This window comes from Rhinoderma darwinii, chromosome 3 (genome assembly GCF_050947455.1).
Source record: "Rhinoderma darwinii isolate aRhiDar2 chromosome 3, aRhiDar2.hap1, whole genome shotgun sequence".
NCBI lineage: Eukaryota > Metazoa > Chordata > Amphibia > Anura > Rhinodermatidae > Rhinoderma > Rhinoderma darwinii.
The window spans coordinates 378,580,171-378,605,250 of NC_134689.1; the positions used below are offsets into that span (position 1 = coordinate 378,580,171).

The 25,080-nt window shown below is 46.7% G+C and overlaps 1 protein-coding gene across 1 annotated transcript in view; it reads left to right on the forward strand.

Annotated features, from left to right (window-relative positions):
• LOC142748306 (serine protease HTRA1-like) overlaps positions 1 to 24,069 on the forward strand; it is a 60,777-nt gene extending 36,708 nt beyond the window's left edge. Inside the window, exons 8-9 of the mRNA XM_075855401.1 lie at positions 19,997 to 20,092; positions 23,196 to 24,069. Of these exons, the coding sequence (XP_075711516.1) occupies positions 19,997 to 20,092; positions 23,196 to 23,361 (262 nt within the window). The 3' untranslated portion in view covers positions 23,362 to 24,069. The remainder of the gene's footprint in view (positions 1 to 19,996; positions 20,093 to 23,195) is intronic.
• The last annotated feature ends 1,011 nt before the right edge of the window (positions 24,070 to 25,080 follow it).

Here is a 25,080-nt window from a genome sequence, read left to right on the forward strand (position 1 = left end):
TCAGTTTGGCCATTAGTTTCAGGATGGAAGGCAGAGGAGAAGGACAGATCAATCTCCAACTTTTTACAGAAGGCTCTCCAAAACAATGAAACAAATTGTACCCCTCTGTCCGAAACAATATTGACAGGGACCCCATGGAGACGCAGGATGTGTTTGACAAACAAGGTAGCTAACGTCTTAGCATTGGGTAGTTTCTTGAGGGGCACAAAGTGGCACATCAAACTGAAGCAGTCTACTACAACCCACACCACCGACTTGCCTTGAGATGGAGGCAAATCGGTGATAAAATCTATGGAGATATGGGTCCAAGGTCTCTGGGGAATGGGCAAAGAACGTAGTAAGCCCGCTGGTCGGGACCTGGGAGTCTTGGACCTAGCACAAACCTCACAAGCGGCGACGTAGGCCTTAACGTCTTTAGGCAACCCAGGCCACCAATAGTTTCTGGCAATGAGGTGCTTGGTACCCAGGATGCCTGGATGACCAGATAGTGCGGAGTCATGATTTTCCCTAAGTACCCTTAGCCGGAATTGCAGGGGAACAAACAGCTTGTTCTCAGGAAGGTTCCCGGGAGCTGAACCTTGATCAGCCGCAATTTCAGAGACTAAATCAGAATCAATAGAGGAAATGATTATACCTGGAGGCAAAATGCAAGCAGGATCTTCCTCCGAAGGAGGGCTGGCCATGAAGCTACGCGACAGTGCATCAGCCTTAATATTTTTAGACCCAGCCCTATAGGTAACCAAAAAGTTGAATCTGGTAAAAAATAACGCCCATCGAGCTTGTCTCGGATTTAGCCTCCGGGCAGATTCTAGGAAAACCAGATTCTTGTGGTCGGTAAGGACCGTTACCTGGTGCCTAGCCCCCTCCAGGAAGTGGCACCACTCTTCAAATGGCCATTTAATGGCTAAGAGTTAGCGTTTGCCAATATCATATTTACTCTCAGTGGGCGAAAACTTCCTGGAGAAGTAGGCACAGGGACGGAGATGGGTGAGGGACCTGGTACCCTGGGACAAGACAGCCCCCACTCCCACCTCGGATGCGCCAACCTCCACGATAAATGGCTCAATTTGGTTGGGCTGAACCAGCACCGGGGCCGAGATAAAGCACTTCTTAAGGACCTCAAAAGCCTGGACAGCCTCAGGAGGCCAGTGGAGGAGATCAGCACCTTTGCGAGTGAGTTCCATAAGAGGCTTAGCGATGACCGAGAAGTTAGCAATAAATCTCCTGTAATAATTAGCGAACCCCAAGAAACACTGTAACGCCTTCAGGGAGGCAGGTTGGACCCATTCCGCCACAGCCTGGACCTTGGCGGGGTCCATGCGGAATTCATGAGGAGTGAGGATTTGACCCAAAAATGGTATCTCCTGCACCCCAAACACACATTTTTCGGTCTTCACAAACAGTTTGTTTTCCCGAAGGACCTGGAGCACCTTCCTGACATGCTCAATGTGGGAGGACCAGTCCTTGGAAAACACAAGCATGTCATCAAGGTACACTACAAGAAATACCCCCAGGCAATCTCTTAAAATCTCATTTATGAAATTCTGGAAGACCGCGGGAGCATTACACAACCCAAAGGGCATGACGAGGTATTCGAAATGACCTTTGGGCGTGTTAAACGCAGTCTTCCACTCATCCCCCTCTTTGATGCGGATAAGGTTATACGCCCCCCGTAGATCAAACTTAGAGAACCATTGGGCCCCCTGAACCTGATTAAAGAGATCAGGAATCAAAGGAAGGGGATACTGGTTCCTTACAGTGACCTTATTCAAGTTACGGTAGTCAATGCATGGCCTAAGACCACCATCCTTCTTCCCTACGAAGAAGAAGCCAGCACCTACCGGAGAAGTAGAGGGGCGAATGTAACCCTTGGCCAGGCATTCCTGGATATACTCTCTCATGGCTTCACGTTCGGGACAAGAGAGATTAAATATCCTACCCTTAGGGAGGTTAGCTCCTGTTACCAAATCGATAGCGCAATCGTATTCTCTATGAGGAGGTAACACTTCAGAGGCCTCCTTAGAGAAAACATCTGCGAAGTCCTGAACAAACTCAGGTAGCGTGTTCACTTCCTCAGGGGGAGAAATAGAATTAACAGAAAAACATAACGTCAAGCATTCATTACCCCATTTGGTAACCTCCCCAGTATTCCAGTCAAACGTGGGATTATGCAACTGCAACCAGGGAAGGCCTAAAACCAAATCGGACGATAATCCCTGCATCAACAGTACAGAGCACTGCTCCAAATGCATGGAGCCAACAAGGAGTTTAAAAACAGGGGTATGCTGTGTAAAATAACCATTAGCAAGAGGAGTGGAGTCAATACCCACTACCGGGACAGGTTTAGGCAAATCAATCAAAGGCATAGCTAGAGACATAGCAAATTCCAGAGACATGTTATTGGCAGAAGACCCTGAATACACGAAGGCACTGCTGGTAGCAGACCTACCACCAAAAGAGACCTGAAAGGGAAGCAAGATTTTATTACGTTTCATATTTACGGGAAATACCTGTGCGCCCAAGTGACCTCCCCGATGATCACTTAGGCGCGGAAGTTTTCCGGCTGCTTATTCTTACGCCTAGGACAGGTGTTCACTTGATGCTTGTCATCCCCACAATAGAAGCAGAGACCATTCTTCCTGCGGAACTCTCTACGTTGTCGGGGGGATACGGAGGCCCCGAGTTGCATAGGTACCTCCGAGTCTTCCGTGGAAGAGCGAAGCAACGGGACCTCGGGAGGCATCATGGGGGAGTCAGAGGGGAAAACACAAAAACGTTCAAGTTGTCGTTCCCTGAGACGTCGGTCAAGTCGTACCGCTAAAGCCATAACCTGGTCTAGGGAGTCAGAAGAGGGATAGCTAACTAGCAGGTCTTTCAGGGCGTTCGACAGACCCAACCTAAACTGGCACCTTAAGGCAGGGTCATTCCACCGAGAAGCTACGCACCACTTCCTAAAGTCAGAACAATACTCCTCAACAGGTCTCTTACCCTGACGTAAGGTCACCAGCTGACTCTCGGCAAAGGCAGTCCTGTCAGTCTCGTCATAAATGAGTCCGAGAGCAGAAAAGAAAAGATCAACGGAGGAAAGTTCAGGGGCGTCAGGAGCCAAGGAGAAGGCCTGGAGCCGGGACATAATTATACCCACCCGCTGGCTCTCAGAACCTGAGGAGTGAGGCTTTAAGCGAAAATAGAGCCTACAACTCTCCCGAAAGGAGAGAAAAGTCTTCTGGTCCCCTGAGAACCGGTCAGGCAACTTGAGGTGGGGTTCAAGAGGTGAGGGGCACTACCATGGTAGCGTCAGGCTGGTTGACCCTCTGAGCCAGGACCTGGACCTGTAGGGAGAGACCCTGCATTTGCTGAGCCAGGGTCTCAAGGGGGTCCATAGTAGTGTGAGGGACCCAGGGTAGACTAGGTATATGGGCTTGTGATTATGTAATGATGGGGGTAGGGAAACAGACAAGTGAGCCCTAATCTACCCGCCACTCAGTCCCTGCCTACTTGCAACGACCCGCCCTAGGAGACGGGGTACAACTGGGCGACGGTCCCTACGCTCAGTAAGTGCACGACAGACAAACAGACAAGGGTACACAAAGCTAAGGAAAATGGGGCAGTTGCCCACGGCAACACCGTGAGCAACAAGAGTGGTGAACGAGCCGAGTAACCAGGAGTGTACGAGGTACCAAACGCAGAGCAGGAGAGTAGTGAACAAGCCGAGTCAAACCAGGAGTGTACGAGGTACCAAACGCAGAGCAGGAGAGTAGTCAGTAAGCCAGGGTTAGTATGAAGCAGGGTCAAATAGTTCAGAAGCTGCAGCAGGGCCAGGAAACCAAACGAGAAGAATCACAAGCAAGGAGGAACAGGAAAGGCAGGTATAAATAGACAGAGGGCGGGAGCTAGCTCCGTCTGGCCAGGCTGTGATAGGCTCTCCCACTCCTAAGCCTGCCATCCTGAGTGGTGGAAGATGGAGTCAGTCTCACAGACATAGAAGCAGGTGCAGACTGATTACCTATGGGCGTTGACACAGAAGCTTTGCCTGGCAGATCCTTTACAGTACCCCCCCCCCCTTTTATGAGGGGCCAACGGACCCTTTCTAGGTGGACCTGGTTTATTGGGGAAACGAAGGTGGAACCTCCTGACCAATACCCCAGCGTGAACATCCCGGGCAGGTACCCAAGTCCTCTCCTCAGGCCCGTATCCTCTCCAATGGACCAGGTACTGGAGGGAGCCTTGGACCATCTTGCTGTCCACAATCTTGGCCACCTCGAATTCCACCCCCTCAGGGGTGAGAACGGGGACAGGAGGTTTCCTCGAGGGAGCCAAGAACGGGGAACAGCGTTTAAGGAGGGAGGCATGAAACACGTCGTGTACTCAAAAAGATGGGGGCAACTCCAGTCGGAAGGAGACAGGATTGAGGACTTCAATGACCTTGTATGGCCCTATAAACCGGGGAGCAAACTTCTTAGACGGGACTTTAAGGCGCAACTTTGACGATGGCCACACCAGATCCCGACCATAAACAAGGGGTTAGCAGAACGTCTTCTATCTGCCTGAGTTTTTTGTATGCTCTGGGACGCCTCTAGGTTCTTCTGAACCTGGGCCCAGACTGTGCACAGTTCCCGATGAACGACCTCTACCTTGGGATTGTTGGAACTACCAGGTGAAACGGAGGAGAACCGTGGATTAAACCCAAAATTACAGAAAAAGGGGGAGACCCCTGACGAGTTACTGACCCGGTTATTAAGGGAAAATTCGGCGAGGGGAATGAATGAGACCCAATCATATTGACAGTCAGAGATAAAACACCTTAAATATTGTTCTAGAGACTGATTAGTCCTCTCAGTTTGGCCATTAGTTTCAGGATGGAAGGCAGAGGAGAAGGACAGATCAATCTCCAACTTTTTACAGAAGGCTCTCCAAAACAATGAAACAAATTGTACCCCTCTGTCCGAAACAATATTGACAGGGACCCCATGGAGACGCAGGATGTGTTTGACAAACAAGGTAGCTAACGTCTTAGCATTGGGTAGTTTCTTGAGGGGCACAAAGTGGCACATCAAACTGAAGCAGTCTACTACAACCCACACCACCGACTTGCCTTGAGATGGAGGCAAATCGGTGATAAAATCTATGGAGATATGGGTCCAAGGTCTCTGGGGAATGGGCAAAGAACGTAGTAAGCCCGCTGGTCGGGACCTGGGAGTCTTGGACCTAGCACAAACCTCACAAGCGGCGACGTAGGCCTTAACGTCTTTAGGCAACCCAGGCCACCAATAGTTTCTGGCAATGAGGTGCTTGGTACCCAGGATGCCTGGATGACCAGATAGTGCGGAGTCATGATTTTCCCTAAGTACCCTTAGCCGGAATTGCAGGGGAACAAACAGCTTGTTCTCAGGAAGGTTCCCGGGAGCTGAACCTTGATCAGCCGCAATTTCAGAGACTAAATCAGAATCAATAGAGGAAATGATTATACCTGGAGGCAAAATGCAAGCAGGATCTTCCTCCGAAGGAGGGCTGGCCATGAAGCTACGCGACAGTGCATCAGCCTTAATATTTTTAGACCCAGCCCTATAGGTAACCAAAAAGTTGAATCTGGTAAAAAATAACGCCCATCGAGCTTGTCTCGGATTTAGCCTCCGGGCAGATTCTAGGAAAACCAGATTCTTGTGGTCGGTAAGGACCGTTACCTGGTGCCTAGCCCCCTCCAGGAAGTGGCACCACTCTTCAAATGGCCATTTAATGGCTAAGAGTTAGCGTTTGCCAATATCATATTTACTCTCAGTGGGCGAAAACTTCCTGGAGAAGTAGGCACAGGGACGGAGATGGGTGAGGGACCTGGTACCCTGGGACAAGACAGCCCCCACTCCCACCTCGGATGCGCCAACCTCCACGATAAATGGCTCAATTTGGTTGGGCTGAACCAGCACCGGGGCCGAGATAAAGCACTTCTTAAGGACCTCAAAAGCCTGGACAGCCTCAGGAGGCCAGTGGAGGAGATCAGCACCTTTGCGAGTGAGTTCCATAAGAGGCTTAGCGATGACCGAGAAGTTAGCAATAAATCTCCTGTAATAATTAGCGAACCCCAAGAAACACTGTAACGCCTTCAGGGAGGCAGGTTGGACCCATTCCGCCACAGCCTGGACCTTGGCGGGGTCCATGCGGAATTCATGAGGAGTGAGGATTTGACCCAAAAATGGTATCTCCTGCACCCCAAACACACATTTTTCGGTCTTCACAAACAGTTTGTTTTCCCGAAGGACCTGGAGCACCTTCCTGACATGCTCAATGTGGGAGGACCAGTCCTTGGAAAACACAAGCATGTCATCAAGGTACACTACAAGAAATACCCCCAGGCAATCTCTTAAAATCTCATTTATGAAATTCTGGAAGACCGCGGGAGCATTACACAACCCAAAGGGCATGACGAGGTATTCGAAATGACCTTTGGGCGTGTTAAACGCAGTCTTCCACTCATCCCCCTCTTTGATGCGGATAAGGTTATACGCCCCCCGTAGATCAAACTTAGAGAACCATTGGGCCCCCTGAACCTGATTAAAGAGATCAGGAATCAAAGGAAGGGGATACTGGTTCCTTACAGTGACCTTATTCAAGTTACGGTAGTCAATGCATGGCCTAAGACCACCATCCTTCTTCCCTACGAAGAAGAAGCCAGCACCTACCGGAGAAGTAGAGGGGCGAATGTAACCCTTGGCCAGGCATTCCTGGATATACTCTCTCATGGCTTCACGTTCGGGACAAGAGAGATTAAATATCCTACCCTTAGGGAGGTTAGCTCCTGTTACCAAATCGATAGCGCAATCGTATTCTCTATGAGGAGGTAACACTTCGGAGGCCTCCTTAGAGAAAACATCTGCGAAGTCCTGAACAAACTCAGGTAGCGTGTTCACTTCCTCAGGGGGAGAAATAGAATTAACAGAAAAACATAACGTCAAGCATTCATTACCCCATTTGGTAACCTCCCCAGTATTCCAGTCAAACGTGGGATTATGCAACTGCAACCAGGGAAGGCCTAAAACCAAATCGGACGATAATCCCTGCATCAACAGTACAGAGCACTGCTCCAAATGCATGGAGCCAACAAGGAGTTTAAAAACAGGGGTATGCTGTGTAAAATAACCATTAGCAAGAGGAGTGGAGTCAATACCCACTACCGGGACAGGTTTAGGCAAATCAATCAAAGGCATAGCTAGAGACATAGCAAATTCCAGAGACATGTTATTGGCAGAAGACCCTGAATACACGAAGGCACTGCTGGTAGCAGACCTACCACCAAAAGAGACCTGAAAGGGAAGCAAGATTTTATTACGTTTCATATTTACGGGAAATACCTGTGCGCCCAAGTGACCTCCCCGATGATCACTTAGGCGCGGAAGTTTTCTGGCTGCTTATTCTTACGCCTAGGACAGGTGTTCACTTGATGCTTGTCATCCCCACAATAGAAGCAGAGACCATTCTTCCTGCGGAACTCTCTACGTTGTCGGGGGGATACGGAGGCCCCGAGTTGCATAGGTACCTCCGAGTCTTCCGTGGAAGAGCGAAGCAACGGGACCTCGGGAGGCATCATGGGGGAGTCAGAGGGGAAAACACAAAAACGTTCAAGTTGTCGTTCCCTGAGACGTCGGTCAAGTCGTACCGCTAAAGCCATAACCTGGTCTAGGGAGTCAGAAGAGGGATAGCTAACTAGCAGGTCTTTCAGGGCGTTCGACAGACCCAACCTAAACTGGCACCTTAAGGCAGGGTCATTCCACCGAGAAGCTACGCACCACTTCCTAAAGTCAGAACAATACTCCTCAACAGGTCTCTTACCCTGACGTAAGGTCACCAGCTGACTCTCGGCAAAGGCAGTCCTGTCAGTCTCGTCATAAATGAGTCCGAGAGCAGAAAAGAAAAGATCAACGGAGGAAAGTTCAGGGGCGTCAGGAGCCAAGGAGAAGGCCTGGAGCCGGGACATAATTATACCCACCCGCTGGCTCTCAGAACCTGAGGAGTGAGGCTTTAAGCGAAAATAGAGCCTACAACTCTCCCGAAAGGAGAGAAAAGTCTTCTGGTCCCCTGAGAACCGGTCAGGCAACTTGAGGTGGGGTTCAAGAGGTGAGGGGCACTACCATGGTAGCGTCAGGCTGGTTGACCCTCTGAGCCAGGACCTGGACCTGTAGGGAGAGACCCTGCATTTGCTGAGCCAGGGTCTCAAGGGGGTCCATAGTAGTGTGAGGGACCAGGGTAGACTAGGTATATGGGCTTGTGATTATGTAATGATGGGGGTAGGGAAACAGACAAGTGAGCCCTAATCTACCCGCCACTCAGTCCCTGCCTACTTGCAACGACCCGCCCTAGGAGACGGGGTACAACTGGGCGACGGTCCCTACGCTCAGTAAGTGCACGACAGACAAACAGACAAGGGTACACAAAGCTAAGGAAAATGGGGCAGTTGCCCACGGCAACACCGTGAGCAACAAGAGTGGTGAACGAGCCGAGTAACCAGGAGTGTACGAGGTACCAAACGCAGAGCAGGAGAGTAGTGAACAAGCCGAGTCAAACCAGGAGTGTACGAGGTACCAAACGCAGAGCAGGAGAGTAGTCAGTAAGCCAGGGTTAGTATGAAGCAGGGTCAAATAGTTCAGAAGCTGCAGCAGGGCCAGGAAACCAAACGAGAAGAATCACAAGCAAGGAGGAACAGGAAAGGCAGGTATAAATAGACAGAGGGCGGGAGCTAGCTCCGTCTGGCCAGGCTGTGATAGGCTCTCCCACTCCTAAGCCTGCCATCCTGAGTGGTGGAAGATGGAGTCAGTCTCACAGACATAGAAGCAGGTGCAGACTGATTACCTATGGGCGTTGACACAGAAGCTTTGCCTGGCAGATCCTTTACAGTACCCCCCCCCCCTTTTATGAGGGGCCAACGGACCCTTTCTAGGTGGACCTGGTTTATTGGGGAAACAAAGGTGGAACCTCCTGACCAATACCCCAGCGTGAACATCCCGGGCAGGTACCCAAGTCCTCTCCTCAGGCCCGTATCCTCTCCAATGGACCAGGTACTGGAGGGAGCCTTGGACCATCTTGCGGTCCACAATCTTGGCCACCTCGAATTCCACCCCCTCAGGGGAGAGAACGGGGACAGGAGGTTTCCTCGAGGGAGCCAAGAACGGGGAACAGCGTTTAAGGAGGGAGGCATGAAACACGTCGTGTACTCGAAAAGATGGGGGCAACTCCAGTCGGAAGGAGACAGGATTGAGGACTTCAATGACCTTGTATGGCCCTATAAACCGGGGAGCAAACTTCTTAGACGGGACTTTAAGGCGCAACTTTGACGATGGCCACACCAGATCCCGACCATAAACAAGGGGTTAGCAGAACGTCTTCTATCTGCCTGAGTTTTTTGTATGCTCTGGGACGCCTCTAGGTTCTTCTGAACCTGGGCCCAGACTGTGCACAGTTCCCGATGAACGACCTCTACCTTGGGATTGTTGGAACTACCAGGTGAAACGGAGGAGAACCGTGGATTAAACCCAAAATTACAGAAAAAGGGGGAGACCCCTGACGAGTTACTGACCCGGTTATTAAGGGAAAATTCGGCGAGGGGAATGAATGAGACCCAATCATATTGACAGTCAGAGATAAAACACCTTAAATATTGTTCTAGAGACTGATTAGTCCTCTCAGTTTGGCCATTAGTTTCAGGATGGAAGGCAGAGGAGAAGGACAGATCAATCTCCAACTTTTTACAGAAGGCTCTCCAAAACAATGAAACAAATTGTACCCCTCTGTCCGAAACAATATTGACAGGGACCCCATGGAGACGCAGGATGTGTTTGACAAACAAGGTAGCTAACGTCTTAGCATTGGGTAGTTTCTTGAGGGGCACAAAGTGGCACATCAAACTGAAGCAGTCTACTACAACCCACACCACCGACTTGCCTTGAGATGGAGGCAAATCGGTGATAAAATCTATGGAGATATGGGTCCAAGGTCTCTGGGGAATGGGCAAAGAACGTAGTAAGCCCGCTGGTCGGGACCTGGGAGTCTTGGACCTAGCACAAACCTCACAAGCGGCGACGTAGGCCTTAACGTCTTTAGGCAACCCAGGCCACCAATAGTTTCTGGCAATGAGGTGCTTGGTACCCAGGATGCCTGGATGACCAGATAGTGCGGAGTCATGATTTTCCCTAAGTACCCTTAGCCGGAATTGCAGGGGAACAAACAGCTTGTTCTCAGGAAGGTTCCCGGGAGCTGAACCTTGATCAGCCGCAATTTCAGAGACTAAATCAGAATCAATAGAGGAAATGATTATACCTGGAGGCAAAATGCAAGCAGGATCTTCCTCCGAAGGAGGGCTGGCCATGAAGCTACGCGACAGTGCATCAGCCTTAATATTTTTAGACCCAGCCCTATAGGTAACCAAAAAGTTGAATCTGGTAAAAAATAACGCCCATCGAGCTTGTCTCGGATTTAGCCTCCGGGCAGATTCTAGGAAAACCAGATTCTTGTGGTCGGTAAGGACCGTTACCTGGTGCATAGCCCCCTCCAGGAAGTGGCACCACTCTTCAAATGGCCATTTAATGGCTAAGAGTTAGCGTTTGCCAATATCATATTTACTCTCAGTGGGCGAAAACTTCCTGGAGAAGTAGGCACAGGGACGGAGATGGGTGAGGGACCTGGTACCCTGGGACAAGACAGCCCCCACTCCCACCTCGGATGCGCCAACCTCCACGATAAATGGCTCAATTTGGTTGGGCTGAACCAGCACCGGGGCCGAGATAAAGCACTTCTTAAGGACCTCAAAAGCCTGGACAGCCTCAGGAGGCCAGTGGAGGAGATCAGCACCTTTGCGAGTGAGTTCCATAAGAGGCTTAGCGATGACCGAGAAGTTAGCAATAAATCTCCTGTAATAATTAGCGAACCCCAAGAAACACTGTAACGCCTTCAGGGAGGCAGGTTGGACCCATTCCGCCACAGCCTGGACCTTGGCGGGGTCCATGCGGAATTCATGAGGAGGATTTGACCCAAAAATGGTATCTCCTGCACCCCAAACACACATTTTTCGGTCTTCACAAACAGTTTGTTTTCCCGAAGGACCTGGAGCACCTTCCTGACATGCTCAATGTGGGAGGACCAGTCCTTGGAAAACACAAGCATGTCATCAAGGTACACTACAAGAAATACCCCCAGGCAATCTCTTAAAATCTCATTTATGAAATTCTGGAAGACCGCGGGAGCATTACACAACCCAAAGGGCATGACGAGGTATTCGAAATGACCTTTGGGCGTGTTAAACGCAGTCTTCCACTCATCCCCCTCTTTGATGCGGATAAGGTTATACGCCCCCCGTAGATCAAACTTAGAGAACCATTGGGCCCCCTGAACCTGATTAAAGAGATCAGGAATCAAAGGAAGGGGATACTGGTTCCTTACAGTGACCTTATTCAAGTTACGGTAGTCAATGCATGGCCTAAGACCACCATCCTTCTTCCCTACGAAGAAGAAGCCAGCACCTACCGGAGAAGTAGAGGGGCGAATGTAACCCTTGGCCAGGCATTCCTGGATATACTCTCTCATGGCTTCACGTTCGGGACAAGAGAGATTAAATATCCTACCCTTAGGGAGGTTAGCTCCTGTTACCAAATCGATAGCGCAATCGTATTCTCTATGAGGAGGTAACACTTCGGAGGCCTCCTTAGAGAAAACATCTGCGAAGTCCTGAACAAACTCAGGTAGCGTGTTCACTTCCTCAGGGGGAGAAATAGAATTAACAGAAAAACATAACGTCAAGCATTCATTACCCCATTTGGTAACCTCCCCAGTATTCCAGTCAAACGTGGGATTATGCAACTGCAACCAGGGAAGGCCTAAAACCAAATCGGACGATAATCCCTGCATCAACAGTACAGAGCACTGCTCCAAATGCATGGAGCCAACAAGGAGTTTAAAAACAGGGGTATGCTGTGTAAAATAACCATTAGCAAGAGGAGTGGAGTCAATACCCACTACCGGGACAGGTTTAGGCAAATCAATCAAAGGCATAGCTAGAGACATAGCAAATTCCAGAGACATGTTATTGGCAGAAGACCCTGAATACACGAAGGCACTGCTGGTAGCAGACCTACCACCAAAAGAGACCTGAAAGGGAAGCAAGATTTTATTACGTTTCATATTTACGGGAAATACCTGTGCGCCCAAGTGACCTCCCCGATGATCACTTAGGCGCGGAAGTTTTCCGGCTGCTTATTCTTACGCCTAGGACAGGTGTTCACTTGATGCTTGTCATCCCCACAATAGAAGCAGAGACCATTCTTCCTGCGGAACTCTCTACGTTGTCGGGGGGATACGGAGGCCCCGAGTTGCATAGGTACCTCCGAGTCTTCCGTGGAAGAGCGAAGCAACGGGACCTCGGGAGGCATCATGGGGGAGTCAGAGGGGAAAACACAAAAACGTTCAAGTTGTCGTTCCCTGAGACGTCGGTCAAGTCGTACCGCTAAAGCCATAACCTGGTCTAGGGAGTCAGAAGAGGGATAGCTAACTAGCAGGTCTTTCAGGGCGTTCGACAGACCCAACCTAAACTGGCACCTTAAGGCAGGGTCATTCCACCGAGAAGCTACGCACCACTTCCTAAAGTCAGAACAATACTCCTCAACAGGTCTCTTACCCTGACGTAAGGTCACCAGCTGACTCTCGGCAAAGGCAGTCCTGTCAGTCTCGTCATAAATGAGTCCGAGAGCAGAAAAGAAAAGATCAACGGAGGAAAGTTCAGGGGCGTCAGGAGCCAAGGAGAAGGCCTGGAGCCGGGACATAATTATACCCACCCGCTGGCTCTCAGAACCTGAGGAGTGAGGCTTTAAGCGAAAATAGAGCCTACAACTCTCCCGAAAGGAGAGAAAAGTCTTCTGGTCCCCTGAGAACCGGTCAGGCAACTTGAGGTGGGGTTCAAGAGGTGAGGGGCACTACCATGGTAGCGTCAGGCTGGTTGACCCTCTGAGCCAGGACCTGGACCTGTAGGGAGAGACCCTGCATTTGCTGAGCCAGGGTCTCAAGGGGGTCCATAGTAGTGTGAGGGACCAGGGTAGACTAGGTATATGGGCTTGTGATTATGTAATGATGGGGGTAGGGAAACAGACAAGTGAGCCCTAATCTACCCGCCACTCAGTCCCTGCCTACTTGCAACGACCCGCCCTAGGCGACGGGGTACAACTGGGCGATGGTCCCTACGCTCAGTAAGTGCACGACAGACAAACAGACAAGGGTACACAAAGCTAAGGGAAATGGGGCAGTTGCCCACGGCAACATCGTGAGCAACAAGAGTGGTGAACGAGCCGAGTAACCAGGAGTGTACGAGGTACCAAACGCAGAGCAGGAGAGTAGTGAACAAGCCGAGTCAAACCAGGAGTGTACGAGGTACCAAACGCAGAGCAGGAGAGTAGTCAGTAAGCCAGGGTCAGTATGAAGCAGGGTCAAATAGTTCAGAAGCTGCAGCAGGGCCAGGAAACCAAACGAGAAGAATCACAAGCAAGGAGGAACAGGAAAGGCAGGTATAAATAGACAGAGGGCGGGAGCTAGCTCCGTCTGGCCAGGCTGTGATAGGCTCTCCCACTCCTAAGCCTGCCATCCTGAGTGGTGGAAGATGGAGTCAGTCTCACAGACATAGAAGCAGGTGCAGACTGATTACCTATGGGCGTTGACACAGAAGCTGTGCCTGGCAGATCCTTTACACAGGACATACAAAAAGTCCAAATCAGTGAGCAGAGTGTAAATTCAAAGACAAGCTGAAGTCTAGTTCAAAGAAAAGAAAGGAGAAAACCTCCAGCTCACCGGTTCTGCGTCTCAAGATAAACACTTTGCTCGGATCCCCGCGACGGCCCACGGTGAATGATGCAGGAAAGAGGAAAAAAGTGATCCAGCGCTGTGTAGGCTTTAAAAGGGAAAGTCTGTCCCCACTTTTAAAAAAGTGGGGACAGACTTTCCCTTTTAAAGCCTACACAGCGCTGGATCACTTTTCTCCTCTTTCTAGTTCAAAGAGTCAAAGTAGACATGGTGATACAGGGTGTAACCAGGAGCTTGATCAGTAACATGTATTCACAAGAAAATCCCAAGCAACAATGAGAAAACTGAACAGATTCAAATACTCCACTCTTGGCTCTGATAGGACGCAGGCAGAGAAATGAGATTGGCTCTGCATCTCAAACCAGGGCCACATAGAAACTTGGCTAGTAATCAAGGCAACCTAAAAGTGATGGACGTTTCCTTACAGTTGTCATTCTGAACGACAACACCATAAGCTTAAATAACAAATTGATCTCTGCACCGATCTGTAATCAGGGCTGGGCTTCTAATGATGGAGGGTACATCAGTCTTTTAGCAAAACTTTCCATGTATCGCCAGCAACTGTACTGACAACTACCAAAAATAATGCAATGAGTCAGATCATGTTTTCACAGATACCTATTTTTAGTCTATGTCTGACACAGTCTTTAACCCCTTAACGCACCATGACGTAACTGTACGTCATGGTGAGCAGTAAGTTCGCGCACCTTGACGTACAGTTACGTCATTGCTTTGACAGTTAACCGCCGCGCGGCGCTACACCGCAGCGGCGGTTAACTGTGCAGGGTGTCAGCCCTGCTCTCCCCGTTGCCGATCAGCGGCCTGTCGCCGCTGATATCGGCAGTTAACCCCTTAATTGCGGCGCTCGATTTTGAACGCCACAATTAAGGTCTTTAGTGCCGATCGGCAGCCCCCATGTGAAATCACGGGGGCTGGCGATGGTACCCATGGCAACCGGACGCCAGACAATGGCTTCCGGGTTGCCATGTACAGAAGCCTATGAGGACCACCCCGAGGGTGGTCGTCGTAGGCTTCCTGTCAGTGTGACTGTCACGTCACAATGACAGTTGAAATGCATTACACTACGTGTGTAGTGTAATGTATTCCAGCAGCGATCAGAGCTGCAAGTCTAAGTGTCCCCTAGTGGGACAAGTGAAAAAAGTAAAAAAAAGAATAAAAATGTTTTAAAAAAAGTGTAAAAATAAAAGTTAGAAGTGATATAAACAAGAACTGCTTTTTTTCCTATAATAAGTCTTTCATTATAGGAAAAAAAATGAGCACGTAAAAAAAAAGTACACATATTTGGTATCACCGCGTTCGTAACGACCCCAACTATAAAACTATAATATTATTTTTCCCGCACAGTGAACGCCGCAAAAAAAATAAACGAAAAACAATGCCAGAATCACTATTTTTTGGTCACCACCCCTCACAAAATATGTAATAAAAAGTGATCAAAAAGTCGCATGTACGCCAAAATTGTACCGATACAAACTACAACCCGTCCCGCAAAAAACAAGCCCTTGCACAGCTTTTTTGACTGAAAAATAAAAAAGTTATGGCTCTCAGAATATGGTGACACAGAAAAGACATTATTTTCTAAATAAGTTATTTTATTGCGCAAACGCTGCAAAACATAAAAAAACGTATATACAAATGGTATCGCCGTAATCGTACCGACCCGCAGAATAAAGTATAATAGTCATTTATAGCCCAGGGTAAACGCTGTCAAAAATAAATAAAAATCATTGTCAGAATTGATGGTTTTTGGTCACCTTGCTTGCCGAAAAATTGAATAAAAAGTGATCAACAAAATCGCATGTACCCCAAAATGGTACCAATGAAAATTACAGATTTTCCCGCAACAAATAAGCCCTCACACGGCTCCGGTGGTGAAAAAATAAAAAAAGTTCCGGCTCCCAGATTATGGCGATGCAAAATGTGCAGAGCGTTCCAAAAGTGGATAAGATCGGGCACCATTTATCAGTGCGACACCGGCCACATATCTGTGGATTATTATTTATTTACCCCCATTATTATACCCTCTTATTATGCCCCTGATGTACTCTGTCCAGCCTACATGTGCCCCCACATTATAAACTGAAATACCAGCAAAACGCCAGAGCTACTACCAAGCAAAATATGCGCTCCAAAAGCCAAATGGCATCCCTCCCTTCTGAGCCCTACAGCATGCCCAAACAGCCGTTTATGTCCACCGATATGGCATCGTACCAAAAAATGGTACCAATAAAAACGACAACTCGTCCCGCAAAAAATAAGCCCCCACACCGCTCTATTGACAGAAAAATAAAAAAGTAGTGGCTCTTGGAAAGCGGAGAGGAAAAACGAAAAAGCAAAACATGAATCAGTTCGTAAAGGGTTAATTACTTTCTAATGAAAAAACATTTATGAGCACATGTGGGGTATTGCTGTACTCGGGAGAAATTGCTTTACAAACGTTGGGGTGCATTTTCTCGTTTATCCTTTGTGAAATTGAAAAAATTCAACATTTTAGTGGAAATAATGTTGATATTAATTTTCACGGCCTAATTCTAATAAATTCTGCAAAAGACGTGTGGGGCCTAAATGCTCACTATACCCCTAGATAGATTCCTTAAGTGGTGTAGTTTCCCAAATGGGGTTACTTTTGGGGGGCTTCCACTGTTTCAGTCTCTCAGGGGCAAATTCGACATGACACCCAAAAACATTCCAGCTAAATTTGAGCTCCAAAAGCCAAATAGCGCTCCTTCCCTTCTAAGCCCCGGTGTGGGTCCAAACAGTAGTTTATTACCACATATGGGGTATTTACGTAATCAGGAGAAGTTGTTTTACAAATGTTGGGGCGCTTTTTCTCCTTTATTCCTTGTAAAAATTAAAAATGGCTACCTTTTTTCAGAAAAAAAGTAGATTTTCATCTTCACATACTAATTCAAATAAATTTAGCAAAAAAACTGTGGGTTCAAAATGCTAAATATACCCATAGATAAATTCCTTGAGGGGTATCGTTTCCAAAATGGGGTCACTATTGGGGGGTTTCCACGGTTTTCTTCCCTCCAGTGCATTGCAAACGCGACACGGCACTGAAAACTATTCCAGCAAAATCAGAAATCCAAAATCCAAATGGTGCTCCTTCTCTTCTGAGGCCTGCTGTGGGTCCAAACAGCAATTTATTACCACATATGGGGTATTGCTATAATCGGAAGACATTGCTTTACATATGTTGGGGTGTTTTTTCTACTTTATTCCTTGTAAAAATTTAAAATTTCCTATTTTTTTCACAAAAAAAGTAGATTTTCACCTTCACATACTAATTCAAATAAATTTAGCAAAAAAACTGTGGGTTCAAAATGCTAACTATACCCATAGATAAATTCCTTGAGGGGTATAGTTTCCAAAATGGGGTCACTTTTGGGGTGTTTCCACTGTTTTGGCAGCACAAGGCCTCCTCACACCTGACATGGTACCTAAAATATATTCTAATAAAATAGAGGCCCAAAATCCACTAGGTGCTCCTTTGCTTCGGAGGCCTGTGTTTCAGTCCATGACCGCGCTAGGGCCACATGTGGGGTATTTCTAAAAACTGCAGAATCTGGGCAATAAATCTTGAGTTGCATTTCTTGGGTAAAACCTTCTGTGGTACAGAAAAAATTTATTACAAATGAATTTTTGAAGAAAAAAAATGAAATTTGTAAATTTCACCTCTACTTTGCTTTAATTCCTGTGAAACGCCTAAAGGGCTAAAATACTTTGTGAATGCTGTTTTGAATACTTTGATGGGTGCAGTTTTCAAAATGGGGTGATTTATGGTGACTTTCTAATATATAAGGCCCTCAAAGCCATTTCAGAACTGAACTGGTCCCTGAAAAAATAGCCTTTTGAAATTTTCTTGAAAATATGAGAAATTGCTGCTAAAGTTCTAAGCCTTGTAACGTCCTAGAAAAATAAAAGAATGTTCAAAAAACGACGCAAACATAAAGTAGACATATGGGAAATATAAACTAGTATGTATTTTGTGTGGTATTACTATCTGTTTTACAAGTAAATACATTAAAATTTAGAAAAATGCTAATTTTTGCTAATTTTCTCTAAATCTTGGCATTTCTTACAAATAAATATTGAATTTAATGACAAAATTTTTTCAGTATCATAAAGTACAACATGTCACGAGAAAACAATCCCAGAATCGCTTGGATAGGTAAAAGCATTCTGGAGTTATTACCACATAAAGTGACACATGTCAGATTGGCAAAAATGGGGCTGGTCCTGAAGGCCAAAACAGGCTTAGTCACTAAGGGGTTAATGTCACAAAATAAATAAACGACTGATGGCAATAAGTGGTTGAAATCTGGCGTGATGGGTGACAAAAATCACAAGTGTATGCGCAACTTAACCCCTAATTTATATTTAATGTAAATGTACCTCATAGTCGTGGGGGGGGGGGGGGGTATGGAGCAGGATCACTGGCTGAGTATTTACCATATGCTGCGGGTGTCTGCCATATAAAACAGCTGACACCTTTCACTGATGGCCAGGATCAGCGATAACTCAGATCCCAACTGTTTAACCACTTAGATGCCTCTAAGCTGTTGAACAAAGGGGACAACACACCTGTCACCCCATTAACGCGATTGCAAGGTCTGCTGTGTTAGTACTGCTATAACACCCTGCCTGCCAGAAAAAAGCACAGTACACTGCAATACCTAAGTTTTGCAGTGTATTGTACCAGTGATCAAACGATTGCATGTTCATGTACCCTATTGGGACAAAAACCAAATTAAAAACTTTATTTATTACATTTTTATGTCATATAGAAAAAATTATTATCGGATCTCTTCCATCTGTCCCCTACAAGATGTAGAGTATGACTGCAGGATCAGACTATGCAGGGTTTGTTGTCTGTTACTATGGAGACACATGTATAGTAGCTATAGAAACAAAACAATAGGGAATATTTATTTAAGACCTATTGCAAAGTGCTTTATTTTCCATTGTAGATGCTATTTAAAAAAATAAATTGGTTGAGAAGGTGGACATAGCCTTTATTTGATCCCCCTCATCTAATTCTTCCACTCCAAACGTCACAAATTTAAATAGTATTCCATTATTTCCTGAAACCATCTTGTTTCTCAGCTCCCATTGCAGATGTGAAGGTGATACTGACGGTACTTCATGTCCATATTCTTTGCAGACTTTTGCCTCTTTTTCTTGTTGGATCTCATCTATCGTGTTTAGCAGTTCTCCAAACTATTCAGTTCACTTCTTAACCCCTATTTCTTTATTGCTAACTAAATATTCTCTTTTAGATCTGCATTGTTCTTGGTCTGATTATATCTGTTTTGTGCCTCGTTTTGGTCTTCCGTTTCTTTGCACTTTTCTTAATGGTCTTTGATCCATTAATTCTCCAGCCTTCATATTCAGGCTACTATGGTTATCCTTAGCAATAGTTGTTTCATACTATTTGCTTATATTCAATGTTTTTAACTTACTTTTCTCCTACTTCAGGTTAAAGACATTTCTTCTATACCATATTTTGACTTATATATACGATCTGAAATACAGATTGTCTTCTCTTGATTGTAGTGCTCTTTATATAGGTTTAGTGCTTTTCAAGTATCAAAACACAAGTCATTTTTGTTTAGTTATAGGATATGAAGAGTTTGCAGTTATACATGGGCCCTTGACGTTGAAGGGCCCAAATGATTCTGGTATGGTATTTGCAGCAGGGGACGGGAGCCTCAAGCTACAACTCTGTTTCATATAATTGTAATTTTAGCAGTCCATTTCTCCAGCAGATAGCCTTTTGTCACTGTCATTATGGGATTCCGTACAAAGTTCACTGTCACCTACTAGTTGGTAGCATTGCACCCTTCTTTGAGTCATCGATTATTAGCAACAAAACCCAATGTTTAAAGGACATCCACTTTCTACCACAAGAGACTCATCTAGAAGCTGAGGCTTATCTTAGATAAAATTAGTGCTGTGTGAGTAATAATAAAACTGCATTAGCTATACACTAGACTGGAGATCAAAGAGACTAGAAATGTGGTGGTGGCGGTGCTGTTGCTGCTTATGTGTGTGTAATAGCAGGAAACCAAGATTCATATATAGCGTAAGATGAACAAGGGCCCCAGTGAATGAAAACTGAAGGAATATATTCTTTATTTTGCAGTCTTATCCGTGAACTTAAGATGAGGGATAATGACTTCCCAGATGTCCACGCTGGAGTGTATGTGTTTGAAGTCATTGCAGGAACTGCAGCTGCAAGGTAAGGGGCCACTGAACATGACAAAAAGCCTGTCTACTCATATAACATATTAAAGGTGTTGTCCACTACCGGACAACTGATGACCCATACACCGGATTGGTAATCAGTATATCATTTGTCCGGGACCGACACCCGGAGCCCGCACCAATGTGCCGCTCCAGTGGCCTGCGGGCACCGGATGTTGTTGCTGATTATGCGAACGTATGGATCCGGAAGCAGTTGGCTCAGTACATAGCATAGCGGCCGTGCTGCAGAACTGCAGCTCTGCTCCAGTCGGCAGGAGCCATCGGCTTCCGGCATGTACGTCCGGTGCCTGGAGGCAGCCGAAGCGGCTTAACGGTGCGGGGTCTGGGTGTCAGACCCCCACAGATGATGTACTGATGACCTATGCGGTGAATAGGTGTCACGATCTGTGGGTATGTGGACCCACTAGGCCGCACCACTATAGAGGAGTAGCAGCTGGCCAAACAACAGACTATAAAGTCTATGCAAAGTCCTTAGTACAAGAGTACCTGTAAGAGTCCAGACAGTACCAGAAGCTTTGGCACGGATGGAACTTGATGTGGCAGATAACACCAGACGTGGCGGATGACACCAGACGTGGTGTATTACAGTAGGCGTGGCAGATGACACCAGAAGTGGTGTATTACAGCTGGCGTGGCAGATGACACAACAACTCCAACATTGGATAAGACACAGGAACAAACACAGCACGGGATACAGGAAGCAGGATACGGGAACACTGGGAACAGGATAACACTAAGGCACCATTTGCTAAAACTAACATGGGAATACACAACACTCAGGCAAGGAGTGAAAGGACAGGGCCCTTTTTATAGTCCAGGGTGATCTGGGAAAAATTAGTAATTATTTGCATGTGCGCGTGCTGGCCGGGAACGAGCGCGTGCATCCTAGAGGACACTTCTAGACAGAGCTGCCGCAAGTGCTGGCGTCTCCGAGGAGGGAGACGGCCTCATGAAGAGAGGAGTCTGCAGTCGCGGCCTTCAAGAAGTAAGGTGGGGAGGTGGACCGCGGATGCTACAATAGGTCATCAGTTGTCCAGTAGTGGACAACCCCTTTAAAGTGCAGATATAATTTCCAGAATAGTTGCACTTTTGAAGGTGAGGGATGCATTAGACTTCCACGTGTGGAAATCTCTTTTAACCACTCTTAACAAGGAATAGTTGTAAGTTCGTGGGAATGACGAGAGTAAAGGCCCTATTACACCGGCCAATTTTGGCAGGTGCATCGAACGCCGATCAACGAGGCAGCTCATTGATCGGCACTCGTTTGCTCCGGTCACAAGGAGCTATGTATGGGGACGAGCAGTCGTTACTCTGATCGCTCGTTCCCAAACATTATCATCATGTCGGCAGCGCGTCTCAGGAGATGTGCTGCTTACAACGATATTTCGTTTTTTTTAAACTATACGATCAGCAGAAGAACGAGCGTTTGCTGATCATCGCCCTGTTTATAAAGGGCAATTGTCGGCAATGAGCGTTCAGTGTAAAACCCCCTTAAGTCCTTTCACACTAACCTTTGAAGACCAAGGCAGCATGGCAAGAAACAAATAAGGAAATGTGGTGGTATTGTTGTTAAAATTGCTGCCTTTATGGCTCAATTCCAACCAGGGTACTGTTATCTTCATGATGTGTGCATGTTATCTATGTTCTTGTACATATAAATTAGAGGGAATGTGCAGTGAGATAAAGTTGCAGTAGGAGAGGACGATAGGAATATCAAGATGGGAGTTGTACGAAGGCAAAAAGATAAAAAGGGTTCATTGTGAATTCAACATATATTGGGGAAAGGGAACTGAGGAGTTCAAACAGAGTTTATTGATAGTGCCACACCTCCCTTGTAGATAGTGACACATACCCCCCCCTTGTAGATAGTGCCACACAGCCCTCCTTGTATATAGTGCCATACACCGCCCCTTGTAGATAGCACGAAACAAACCCCCTGTAGATAGTGCCACACCCCTTGTAGATAGTACTACATCCCCTTATAGATAGTACCACAACCCATGTAGATAGTGCCACATACCCCCCTTGTAGATAGTGCCACACAGCGCCCTTGTAGATAGTGTCACACGCCCCTGTAGATAGTGCCACACACCGCCCCTTGTAGATACTGCCATACACCGCCCCTTGTAGATAGTGCCGCACTCCCCTTTTAGATAGTGCTACACACATTCCTTGTAGATAGTGCCACACACATTCCTTGTAGATAGTGCCACTTACCCCCCTTGTAGATAGTGCCACACATGCCCCTATAAAGTGCCACACAGCGCCCCTTGTAGATAGTGTCGTGCCCCCCCTTGTAGATAATGCTGCACCCCTCTTGTAGATAGTGCCGCACCCTCCTTGTAGATAGAGCCACACCCCCTTGTAGATAAAGCCACACACCCCCTTTAGATAAAGCCACATCCCCCCTTGTAAATAGTGCCACACAGCCACCCTTGTAGATAGTGCCACACACCCCCTTGTAGATAGTGCCCCTTACCCCCTTGTAGATAGATGCACACAGCCTTCCTTGTAGATAGTACCACACAAATAAAAAAAACTTATACTCACCTAGTCCTGTTCCCACGATGAATTAGGCTGCCGAGTCTGACAGCCTCCTCAGTCCTGCAGCCTATAAGACATAGAGACAAGACCCTTGCGTAGGCCAGTGCTATTCAGTAAAGTCATCCCAAGAACACAGATACAAGTAAATGTGGCAGCTGCCCGGGGCACAAGGCCAAAAATCCAAGGCTTGGGTCCCGGATGCCTGGTGCTAGCCAAGCCACTGAGGGGGCCCGTGCAGCCCAGCCCCGGTAGATAAATGTTCTTTTTAAGAACATTTGTCCCAGGCTGGACATAATGGATTATAATGGTAGCTACGCCACTGATGGGCACCATGTATGCTTCTTTTCCCCTGTATTGGTGCTGCTAGGGAATTAAACACTTACTGTATGGGTTCTCCCACAGATTACAGAAGACTGCTGGTGGTCCACTTGAGGTGACCAGTATGAAGATGTCTAGATATACTAGGCCTATTAAATTGAATTTATGTCTAAAATATATTTCTCTTTGATGTTTGTTATTATTATGCTCTGCAGTGCTGGTATGAAGGATCACGACGTCATCATCAGCATTAATGGGAAAATGGTGAGCACTACAGAGGAAGTGAGCGAAGCAGTCAAGGTCAGTGAAACGCTATCCATCGTAGTGCGACGGGGCAATGAAGATATCATCCTCAATGTAGTGCCGGAAGATATGGGCTAGAACCACCCCTGAAATGATCTGAAGTTCAGATGTCCCAATCCTTCACTAAGATCTCTGATCTCCTCACGGTGCCTCATGGACAGAAGTTTACACTCGGATCTCACAAGCTGGCTCTGATTTTGAGCTTCTATCTATTGTGAACTAAGGTTGTGGGGAAGGATCATTATCCTATAGGCCCAAATACCACATCGTCATATATGAACCTGAATCAAAATGGATATACGTATTATGCTTTTGTTCAATCTCATATTCAATGAGGAACAATGGAATGGAAATCTCCCAACACAGTCCATCAGAAGACAGATGATCAAAGCAGACATATGAAGAAAGCAACATGTTGGCCATATACGTTTATGTATAAGGACTTTGGTGACAATCTGTTAACTGGGAGGCAATATTTTACTAAGAATTCTAGCGATTAGAGCAATGCTTAAAGGGATTGTCCGCTTTTTACAATCCCCTATTGTTAGAGGAATCCCCTAAAAATAAGCTGGTTGCAGGTTATGCTGCATCTTAAACCCCCATCGATCATCTGTAATATGCAAGGGAGCCCAGCAGCAAGTGTTTGATTCCTCTGCAGTGCCACCACAGGGGAAATTAAGTATTACATATATCCCATTGAAATCAATGAACTGTCCTTGCAATGAACAGATGTGCTTGGTCCCCCAGAGAGATGCTCTTTGTAGCTGCTCTCCGCTGATGGGGATTCTGAACGAGGGACCCCTATCTCTTAATGCAGAATAACCTAATAGGGTATGTAAAAAAGCCCTTTCACTACACTGTATTCTATAAGTATATTAGCTACATAAAATTACTATCACTCATAACCTCTTATTTTACAGAAATTTACATGTATCATTCTTGACAATATATACAGAATAATAGAATTATGGGGATTGATGAGTGTCAGCAAAGCACATACTAATGACCTACACAAGTTTGCACCTCATTGGCGCACCCGGCCTACCTGGAATATATATTTGGCTCATTGCTATTACTTACAGGTCCATATACTCACACTGACCGTACAAAGTATTCATTTATCTGGATCACAGCACATGGCTCTCTGTACTGTACAATAAAATAAGCCTGTCAGTCATGTTTCACTTAAAGCTTTGGAATGCTTTCCTGAACAGAAAAATGTCAGCATGCTTCAACGCATCCCCTCATTCCAGTATCTGCAAATGAGATTCTTCAGCAAAGTTCCATAAGTAACTTAGTCATATAGACTATTGCGTAAGAGACATAGCCAGCAGTAAAAGACAAGCTCAATGTAAGGATTTTGTACAGGCTGAGTCAAAAGTCAGGCACTACCCCAGTATCTGCAATTACAATAATTATTATTATATATTAGACGGCCATTTGAAGATAGATGAGACAGATAACATACAACGTAAAGGGGTGTTACCATCTTAGACATTTCTGGCACAGGATCTGGGACCCGCACCTATATCTGGTCGCAGATTTCAGAAGGGGATTAGAGAGAGATGTTCAATCGGTTGAACCGCTGCTCGGCTGTTTCCATTACTCCCATACAACAGAATGGAGATAGACGCGCACATGCGTGGCCCTCTCTTCTCTAGTTCCTGCTTGGAATCTGCAGCCAAAGCCAGAAGTGGATCCAAAAGGAAGGAAAGGTATAAAGAAAAGACTGATGCATCACCTTTCTTTTGTGTCCACTTCTGTATTTGGCTCAAAAAATGAGCGAAAACTGCCACA